This window comes from Primulina eburnea, chromosome 5, assembly GCF_022965805.1.
Source record: "Primulina eburnea isolate SZY01 chromosome 5, ASM2296580v1, whole genome shotgun sequence".
In the NCBI taxonomy this organism is placed as follows: domain Eukaryota; kingdom Viridiplantae; phylum Streptophyta; class Magnoliopsida; order Lamiales; family Gesneriaceae; genus Primulina; species Primulina eburnea.
In genome coordinates this window covers 731,577-741,714 of record NC_133105.1, presented here as the reverse complement: position 1 = coordinate 741,714, position 10,138 = coordinate 731,577, and the positions used below count along the sequence as shown (strand labels likewise).

General features: G+C 34.2%; 2 protein-coding genes across 2 annotated transcripts; both read right to left on the bottom strand.

Annotated features, from left to right (window-relative positions):
* Positions 1 to 1,657: 1,657 nt before the first annotated feature.
* LOC140832010 (transcription initiation factor TFIID subunit 10) lies at positions 1,658 to 4,448 on the bottom strand. Its single transcript, XM_073195760.1, has 6 exons — positions 4,200 to 4,448; positions 4,052 to 4,116; positions 2,417 to 2,479; positions 2,240 to 2,297; positions 2,117 to 2,167; positions 1,658 to 1,944 (listed from the first exon to the last, which is right to left on the bottom strand). The coding sequence occupies exons 1-6, from the start codon at positions 4,299 to 4,301 to the stop codon at positions 1,864 to 1,866; spliced, it is 420 nt and encodes a 139-aa protein (XP_073051861.1). The 5' UTR covers positions 4,302 to 4,448; the 3' UTR covers positions 1,658 to 1,863.
* A 635-nt stretch (positions 4,449 to 5,083) lies between these two features.
* Positions 5,084 to 9,759, bottom strand: LOC140832009 (uncharacterized protein At1g32220, chloroplastic-like). The gene is made up of 10 exons (XM_073195759.1): positions 9,583 to 9,759; positions 8,540 to 8,672; positions 8,347 to 8,435; positions 7,915 to 7,970; positions 7,753 to 7,808; positions 7,206 to 7,299; positions 6,352 to 6,431; positions 5,882 to 5,924; positions 5,528 to 5,619; positions 5,084 to 5,405 (listed from the first exon to the last, which is right to left on the bottom strand). The coding sequence occupies exons 1-10, from the start codon at positions 9,627 to 9,629 to the stop codon at positions 5,226 to 5,228; spliced, it is 870 nt and encodes a 289-aa protein (XP_073051860.1). The 5' UTR covers positions 9,630 to 9,759; the 3' UTR covers positions 5,084 to 5,225.
* Positions 9,760 to 10,138: the final 379 nt, after the last annotated feature.

Below are 10,138 nucleotides of genomic sequence, written 5' to 3'. Positions count from 1 at the left end.
TTCTCCGGAAGGGCAGGATCTGTTCGCCAGTGGTCCTTCTCAGGAGATTAATTTATGTCCGCCGGGTGGTGCTCCGAGTTATAACCCGTACTATGTGCCGCCCCCACCGCCTGATTTCTCGACTGCTGTCGGAGGTGATGTTCCTGGCCAATTTTATGTTCCTTTTCAGCAGCCTGATTTCTCGGCGGCTTCTGGATCTGATGGACCCGGCCATTTTTACTTCTCTCCGCCGCCGCATGATCCAGGTACTGGTGGCGCGTCGAATCAAGATGAAGCTGGCCCTTCCAATCAGAAGGAAGATGACGCTTAGTTGCCTATTTTTATTTTTATTTGAATTGTTTTTTAGTTCTCTCTCGTTTTAGTTTCCATTATGTTTTTTTAATGTATTTTTTCGATGTGATATCGTGTATAATGATATGTCAGTATTTTTTTTAATGATAAATGATTAAAATTACAACCATTTGAAATTGAAATTTGAAATTATAAAAAATCAAAAATCATAATGTTAATGTTTATTTTTACTAATTTGTAGAATTGTGAATTTGTATGAAAATGGTTTATATGAAGAATCATCTGTTTGTTTCTGCTTCAATATTGTATTTAATTATGTTAGTGGACACAAAATATATATATAACTTAGCAAACAAAATCAATTAATTTAATTGAGCCGCCGATAAGCATAAACAAATATTGGATAGCGGAGGGCAAAAATTCATTGAGGAGATTACAAAAAATTAAATATAATATTAATATACAGGTCATATATGGTTTTATTATTTATACAAGGTAAAAAAAGGTGTAAATACAAAATAATTGTTTAATAATGGTATTTAAAAGTCGAATTATGTTTTTAGTATTGTTATATTATGTCAAATTTCTTTGGCATGCTAGTCGATAATTTGTTCATAATTATGGCCTAAAACTAAGACAATTAATTAAATAAAATCTAATGTTTTTCTATAAAAAAAACTCAGCAATTAAAAACTCGAAAATATTCTGCCACAGTATATTTGTTTTTTTTTTCTCTTTCCAGATAAACAAATGCATAAAATATTTATAATTTTATATCAGTACTCGTTCGCATGAAAAGCTTGAATACAAGAGTTTTTTTTAATGTCAAGTTAATTTTCTATTAAAAAAAGTAAATATTACACTGAAATTTAAAAATATATTAGATTATTTTATAAGATTTTTCTATATATATTCATGATGATTTATAATAAATTCTGTATGAGATATTTATTTCAACCTGTAAAGATATGAATAAATAATGGTTTTTTTTTTCAAGACTTACATTAAATAAAATAAAAGCATTAAATAAAAAATACACCATGATATCAAAATTAATTATTAACAGTGGTTAATGATTATAGTATAGAAATTTCAAATAGAGAACGGATAATTTTTTATAAATATAATTAAAAATAAATAAACAGAATAAAACATTTTATTCAGACTCGCCATAAGGAACCATTCAAGCAGCGTCAAGAGACAAGTGGCCAAAGAGCAAAATAATATTCAAATTTTGTGAAAGATAAACCATACTTGTAGATACAAGATATTCAGGTATTCTATGCAAAAAATACTTGGCCTATTTGAGCATATCCCAGAAGTAATAATCTTTTACCCTTGCTATCAAAAAAATGATATTTAGGATAAGAAAAATCAATTCCGAGTACACTGCATCCTCGAATTGAACATAGGATCTTCGAGACCATATTATAATGTGCATTCTACTGCAAATCATTTAAATTTGACAGGGAAAATACTTTAATGGAATCAAATGTAGCTTAAATATTACAGCACAACATTAAAATTTCAGATTCAGAAGAATCCTATGTCAACCCAGTAAAGCCCCGTTGCTCACTCGTCTCTTGGAGCAGAATCTAACCCAGCAGCTGGGCTGTCAGCAAAGTATTCTTGATGTTTGACGTTAACACCATACTGCAAATTAACACAAAAACAGTCCAACCAATATAAAGCACGTGAATGTGAAACACATTAGTTGATTCATTTTTTAATACAACAAAAGGATCAAGGATTAAACATTTACAAAGACGAGCAAGTTGAATACCATGCCAGGAACACATGAACGTAATGAAATTATAGTGGTTACCTCCCGCAATGCCTTGGAAAGATCCTCCATGGTCAAGATGAGACGCTTATCCTGTTACCAACCAAGCGTTAAAAATTGAAGATAACCATAGGAAGTGAGTGATACCAAGCACCATATGCACACCTTTTGCTGCTTATCTCTTTTGTCTTTAACTATAGATGACTGTCTCGCTTTGCAATGCCTGAAGACAAATATTATTCCCATAGCACTATTAATGGGAAGAACGAAAATGGAAACAAATTTCGACCAAAAAGAGATACATTCACAATGACATCAAGTTACATAAAATGGAGAACATACTGAAGAGCATCAGTAGCAACGTCTGCGATGAATTTCTGAGTGGCAACTGCTACCAGCCTCATCCTGAGGAAAAAAAAAAGGAGGCTGTGAAAAACAAATCCTATGCATGCCGATGACCACAGAAGTGATAAACAAAAGGCCCAAAAAAACTGTGAGTGTTTTCATCATTAAATTTTTTTCTAAAAAAACAGGGAAGCATGTGACATAAACAAGTTAAAGAGTAATCAATGCCAAGTTGAAAAGTTAATAGGTGCTATTGGATTACTTCTTAACTCCCAAAACAACACCCAATTGATAGATTCCAACCATTACAGTAGTTTACAAAAACTCATTGAAGGTAGCCTAACAAGTAACAACTAAGTAAATATGTAAAGAACAAGCATAATTTTCTAAAGGCTGTCACAATATAGGTTTCAGCCATTACTTTCTTGATTCATGACATAATTTTTCATTACTTTTATCTACTTTCCAAAATAATAAAGACTGAAACCAACATAAAACAGATATATTACAATTTTTTTGCCACATTACTTCGTATCACTTTGCCTACAGAATTTGCATTTTAATCAGTTATGCTACACATACACATATGTATATTTCCATAATTGTATTACTTGGCTCCACTATAGAAAACAGCATCACTTTCCAAATTCTAAACAATTATTGAGATAATATCAATGTTTATAAATAAATAATAAAACGGAGAAAACAAACAAGTAATTGATAACTTGTTTCCATTCTGATTTCTAATTTATGCACCTCATGATACTAGACAACAAACTCAGCAGCATGACTCGGACAATAGAAAAGCCACGAGATCAATGTAACTTCACTGGATAATACACCTAAATTCAGCTATTGCCAAAGTTGATGGTATCAAGAAATTATGACAAAAGTAAAACGTATTTTCTAGCACAAGGGACACACAATCAGAATAAGGCATGTATTTCTATCCCGAGGTACCATTGCTCCAAATATGTATGCTTCAGAAAAATATCAATACGCTGTTTAAATGGATATGACAGAACTCGTGGGTATGCTGTGATAATTCAGTGAGATGATGCAGGAAATCCATGTTGAACCGGTCTCCCTGAGGCTAGACATTGTCCGACCAAATGCATGAATATCAGCTAACCAAGATAATTACAGCTAATGTGGCATCACATCAAAATAAGGCTAATGGAAAAAAAAGCATATTCCAAAATAATCAGATGCCGTAACTATCCGCTTTTAACCTTGTCAAAGTCATGTACTATGCTGAATATCAGCGCAGCACACAATGGTGATCTACATCTCTAAACCAGACAAGCTAAAAGAATCAACAATTGTGAAGAGCGAAACAAGTGGTGGGTACGGTACACCCTACGTCTCATCACAAAATTGAAAAAGGAACACCAAAAAGTAACCTAAAATTAGAAAAATAATACAGAAATATTCATTATTTTACCTCAAGAAGAAGTACAACAATCAATCGGTGGATAAAAAATAAGTAAAAGATGCTTCGAAAAATGAAAAGAAAAACTGTACGATGGCAGCAATTAATATTGAAAACATAGGCATGATCACCCACATGGAAATTATTTTATTTTCCTTTAATCCAGGCAAAGTAGAGCAAGAAAGGGGAAGAGTACCTACAATCGGACATCGGGACACTGGAAGCCGCTTTTTGCCAGGTAATGCTCCACCAATTCATCAGGTATCTGTACATTAATATAATAATTGTAATCAATTCAAAGAAAACGAAAGCATAATCGTATAGTGAACTAGACGTAATGGCTATCACCGTGGGGGTGTAGTCCATCAAAGAGGCGAGGAAGTCGGTGAGCGCAGCATCATCGTCATGGCGGCCGTCATTCGGTTGCTGCTGGCTACTTTGGCCGTTCATTGTTTCCCTAATTATCCTTGTTTACCTGTTATATGTGCAGCGCGGAGTACACCGGAGATTAAATAGGGCAAAGGCGACGTCGTAAAATCTTCCCCAGAAAATTGATTAGCTACGATTATTTCACTCGGTTTTCGGGTTTTACCCGCAATCGTAATGAACCCGAATACACCTCGAATGTATCTCTATTTGTAAAATTAAATTTGAAATGAGAGGAAAAAATAACAGTTTGAGAATAAATTTTTGAGTGAGTCTCATGTGAGACCGTCTCACAGATTATAATCTGTGAGACGGGTTAACCCTACCCATATTTACAATAAAAAGTAATACTCTTTACATAAAAAGTGATACTTTTTCATGAGTGACCCAAATAAGAGATCCGTCTCACAAATAATACCCGTGAGACCGTCTCACACAAGTTTTTGCCTAAATTTTTAGAGTATTATAAAAAAGTTTATAATTATATTGATTTTTAATTAATTTGTAATTGCTCGATCATTTAATTAGAAAAATCACCATTTATTGATTAAATAATTTATTTTAAAAATTTTAGAGAATCAAATTTTATGATATATTTGTAATTTTATTATGTGACCTAGGAAGATATCCGGCTACAAACAACATCATCCTTCTCAGAAAATTCAGAGGGTTACAAAAACAAATAGAATCAACGACACTAGATTAATATTAGACATTTCAAATATTCATAATTTCGTAATTTTTGTTTATAATAAAGAAAAATGGGAATATGAAATTATCAATGTTTAAGAAAAAATGTATAAGAATAGAATGATGTTTTCTTTACGGCCAAATAAGCTCATAGAACCAACAATACTTTCATCATATTCTTGATCACGTAACATGCCCAGCCAGCTACGGTTTAAAAATTTATTCAGGCCTCTCTCTACACATGATAGATGATCAAAACTATGCATATCTCTGCTGACTATACCGTAATATTCCATAGACATCGACTACGCCTGGTGGGAAAACTGGATCCGTCGCTGCCCTCACAGCGACATTGGCAACTGCAGTGACACTGACCGGAGGGGTGAAAAGGGGTCCAACCAAGGGGACCTGACTCAGTGGTCTAGCATGCTGCAGCACCTGCAAAATTCAAGAAATGTCATGAACTCGTGCTTGGCACGGCTAAGGCATTTCTTTTCCGTCGGGATGGTTCGATATGCAGTATGGGAAAACTGAGAATAGTAAACAGACAAGAATAATACCATCTCCAGTGGAGAACCAATCACACCAAGAGGCAACTTCATCCTCCCAACACGCCGAGTTCCATAAATAAATCCAGGCCTCAGAATTACTCCTAAAACCCAAATCCGGATGCAAATTTTTTCATTAGAGCCACGAGTCTTTTCTAAATGCTAAAATTAAGCTTGGTAACACCACAAGGAATCTAAGTCACACGAATCTTTCAATTCAGAAATTAAGACAAACAGGCCTAAGAATTGAATAAGCATGCTGCAAACATCCCCATTGAGATCAAGAGAGCATTACATGAGAGATGTTGATATCATTTTTTCCCTTGTTCTATATAATATATTTTCTGCAGGATATAGATAGCTCACCTCCATATGGATATCTAACATGTAATTCTGTCTCAGCTGCTCTCTGCATCATATTGAATGCACAAAAAATATTAGGGAGGACATAAAATATAGCTATGAGGGCATATGGCACGTGAAATTCTAGTAAACTTTGAATGCATCTTCCCTTCTACTATTAATGACACACAAGCTTTTCTAATTGCTTCCAAGCTTTGAATTTATCTCTCCTGTTTTCCCTAAAGCCACGTGACAATTAGTCTTGCCTACTCACCCAAAGATGGCAAGCTGTGGGGGTGAACCAACAAAATTACCTCGTGGTGAAAGTGAAACTATTGGTTTCTAGTATTTAGATAGAAACTGGGGGTGGGAACCATACTGAGCACATGTTCGGTAAAATCATTGATTAAAAAAACACAGGAAAGTAAAAAATATCCTTGTAGCAACAATAACTTCACAATTGGTACACCAAAAAGGAGGATTTTTGGCAATACCTTCCCTTCATAATATCCTCGAAGCACGTAATTCACCACACCAAAGTCAGCAGCCGATATATACACAAACCTCTTTACACCTAAGAATATGAAGAAAGAAAATCTGAATACATTTTTTTATTTGTATTTGATCTTCCCTAATGAGTAGACGAAGAAGCAGTAATCATATGTTGTGCTAAAATTATTTTTAAATGATTTCTTTCACCAGGAGTTCCAGTTACGTATTTGCTGAGAAACATCATGTTTGTCAAAATTCAGAATCCAAAAGAAAAAGATTTGGAATTTGCATAAAGCAGATGGATTTCTTCAAATGATGGCACCAAATCCTAGGCAATACTGAATCCGAACATAATACTAAATTTTGAACACTGTAACAATAAAAATAATATATGCCTCACATTAGATAGTTGACATCATATGAAACTTCTAACTGCAATAGAATAATTCGGCTTTTCTCACCAAAAAGACCCATGTTAACAAGTGACAATATATAGAAGTTTTCGAGCCATTTTAACCAACTACACAGAATTCTCTTTTATGTTCACGAGTGATGTTTCCCTCTAAAAAATGATAAACAAAGTTAGAAAACACATTTCAACCTCCCAAACTTCCAATGAACTGGAAGTAGATGCAAATAGCACGCAGGCATAGATATATACAATAGTCATGGTGTCAAACGACAAGTTTAATTAATGCTAAGCACAATTTAAAAATGCAAAACATAAAAAAAAGTTTGTGAGAAGGTTAAAATAGAATTTCATCATTTATGTCAGACACTCCGTTAAATTCGCAATAACTTAGAGTGTGAGAACGAACAACTGAACTATCAAGAAGAAAAGGTTCGGTGGTAACACCTTCTTCTGAGGCAGCTCTTATAGCATTGATATTTGCAGTTCCATTGATTTTGTACATTTCCGCATTAGAACCAAAACCACCAACACAAGAAATCTGCAGAAGCAGAACGTTCAGTTATGGAGAAAGGAAAACTTGAAAAAAAGAGTTGACAAACTTATCAGCCCCTGGCAAGTATGAACCAGTGGGAAAAATGGAAAAATAGATAACAAAGGATATAGCAAATAAATCATGGAAACATTTATCAGATATGTTGGAATCAAGAAGGAAATAACCCCACCACCCTCAGACTCTCAAAATTCAAACAAGGACGTTTGACCAGAGCATAACTCTGAAGTTTCAAGTCCAAAGTCACTCAAATATTATTTTATTATAATGTTTAATTATATATTACGATAAACGTACAATTGAAGTAACTCCCTTCAATAAGTCCCTCTCTAAATTCAAACGAGGACATGTTGAGCTGAGTATACCTCTGAATTCAAGGTCCAAAATCGCTCAAACAAGCTACATATGTTTAATCATATATCACAATAAATGAATACATACAACTGAAGTTACTCCCTTCAAGACATCCTTCCATGAATCCATTGAGAAAAGGTTACCTTCAAGCAAGTCAAAAAGGAACTAAAATGACTGAAGTCTCTTCACTAAATTTTTTATGAAAACGGTAAAAAATGGTGAATATAAACTTAATAGCGAGAAGTAAACCTTGATGCCAAATCATACTGTTAGCCCAGGGTTCTCCAATCGAGGATCCACCAGATCTGCAAATAACATAAATTGGTCTGTCAGAACCAGAAGAATCAAAACCAAATAGAAAGTTCAGAAAAATTATGCGAGAAGATCAATGGGAAGGTAACTCCAGAAAAATTATGCATGAAGATCAGCTGGTGCACACCCTCTTTGAAAAAAGTAACTCCAGCTCACGAACTCAACTGTTGAAGCAGTTACAATCATCACAAAAATACGTTGCTAGGCATTCCCTTGGAATTTTGGGGGGAGAAAAAAGAGACAGCCGAAAGTGGAGCCCCCTGAAACTCATCTCTCTCTATCACATTAACTTTCTTTTCAAGCGGTCATCCTCAAATATACTTAGCAATCAGACAAATCAAGTAGACAATCTTAAGTGGAATATAATACCTGCTGAGGCTAGAAACTGTCAAACCACGGCCCAAAGCTTCCTTGCAGATATGAGAACCAACAAATCCATTTCCACCGAGGACAAGCAACTGAATTATAAAACCATAAAATCCAGAATGATCCCATCGACATATAACAAAATATTTTCTGGCCTGGTGACAGTAATTTATACCATTGGAATACAAATATATACCTTCTCTGTTGGAGGTGGAGGGATATGTATCGTCTCTGCTTCATCAACTTTATCGGTTTTAGGAGGAATGTTATTGTTGAAAGGCTTATCAGAAACAGTGGACAGAAACCGCCCCTTTCTTGACACAGCAATTCTGAGGTTGAAAAGATGTTATTTGAAATAAAATGAACCAGAAAAGTAAAAAGAACAGATCCAAATAAAAAGGGTAAGAGGATTATAAAGGAGACAAAGAAAATGCAATATTAATACCAAAGGAACACTCGAGGACATGCACAAATCACTCGACTCATACAGCTTATATATGACAAATTCGCAGTTGTTAGGACTTGGCCTTTAGTTATATGCATTGGTTTCACTTTAGTTGCACGCTCATATTCAGCCTCGAGTCCTTGCCTACCTTAAAATTGCCAAAGCTGCAGTCTTATTTTTTACTCACTTCCGTTTTTCAGAACCCAACTGAAAGATGGAACTATTAGTTCAAGCTCTGTCCGTAAAAAAATAAATGAAAGAAAGGGACCAGATGGGAAACTGGTTGAGAGCATGAACTTGAACTATCATCGGTTTCAACCAATGCAGATGAATCTAGATTCAGCTTCTAGTTATCGAAGGAAATACTGAGACGAATCTAGGATTTGGCAAAGGAAAATGAAAATAAAACCAAACAAATCAATTCGCTTGCAGTTGCTGGTGTAGGAAATGAAAATGCAAGTGAATATCCTGAAAAAGAAATCAAATATGCTGATAAAAGATAGTATTTCTCGGTGAAATAGTAAATGCTCCATTTTGCATAAAGAATGATAATCAAGAAGGAAAAAGGCAAGTAATACCAGAAAATCACAAAACAAAGAGGGCAACCCCTCAACCGGCACATTGGCCAAAACCTATTAACACATAGAACACAAGCACCCCAATCAATACGGGAAACAAAACACAAAAATAATTGTTTTCCCCTCTTTCCCATACAAAATATAAGAGAGAAAAAATAAACAAGGAGGAATCAAGAAAATCCAGAACTGGGCAAACAAAGAAAATGGTAAGCTTACGAGGATACGATGGAGGAGAGCTTTGACCGACGAATCAATCGAGACATTGTTACTCCAGAAAAGATTAAATCTTTTCGCAGAGTTGGTGTGTATTTATGCTTATGGACGACTGCTGGCTCCCCTTTGAGTATCCTGGAGTTAGAGGCAGGCACGTGGCGAATTCATACGTCGACACGTAGGACATTAATGCGGCTGCGAGAGTTTCCCATCGGATCCGAATTTTTTTTTAATAAAATTTGCAGACTCTTTCCTTAGAACGGACACATCAATTTTAATACGACGAAATCTTATGTTATATTTAGTGTTTTGAATTATGTTACATTTGACTTAAATAAATCTTGCTTACAAATATATTTTAAAAATTAAAACGCATTAACATTATATATCAACAAAATACAATTATTTATTATTGTTAAAATATTTGATTCATCTGTTTTTTTAAATAAATAAAAAATAAATTATATCTCAAACACAATAAATTATTAAAACAATATATTGATTATCTTTTAATTAAAAAATAGATGAATCGAATTGTTTTGTTAATTATTTATTAAAT

Excerpts from the sequence above, each read along its gene's own strand:
- LOC140832010 (XM_073195760.1), bottom strand. The coding sequence starts at position 4,301 with ATGAACGGCCAAAGTAGCCAGCAGCAACCGAATGACGGCCGCCATGAC. Across the intron at positions 4,117-4,199 it reads TGATGGACTACACCCCCACG|ATACCTGATGAATTGGTGGA; the intron begins GTGATAGCCATT and ends ATTAATGTACAG. Across the intron at positions 1,945-2,116 it reads TTTCCAAGGCATTGCGGGAG|TATGGTGTTAACGTCAAACA; the intron begins GTAACCACTATA and ends GTTAATTTGCAG.
- LOC140832009 (XM_073195759.1), bottom strand. The coding sequence starts at position 9,629 with ATGTCTCGATTGATTCGTCGGTCAAAGCTCTCCTCCATCGTATCCTC. Across the intron at positions 8,436-8,539 it reads CTCCACCTCCAACAGAGAAG|TTGCTTGTCCTCGGTGGAAA; the intron begins GTATATATTTGT and ends TTTATAATTCAG. Across the intron at positions 5,406-5,527 it reads TTGGTTCTCCACTGGAGATG|GTGCTGCAGCATGCTAGACC; the intron begins GTATTATTCTTG and ends TGAATTTTGCAG.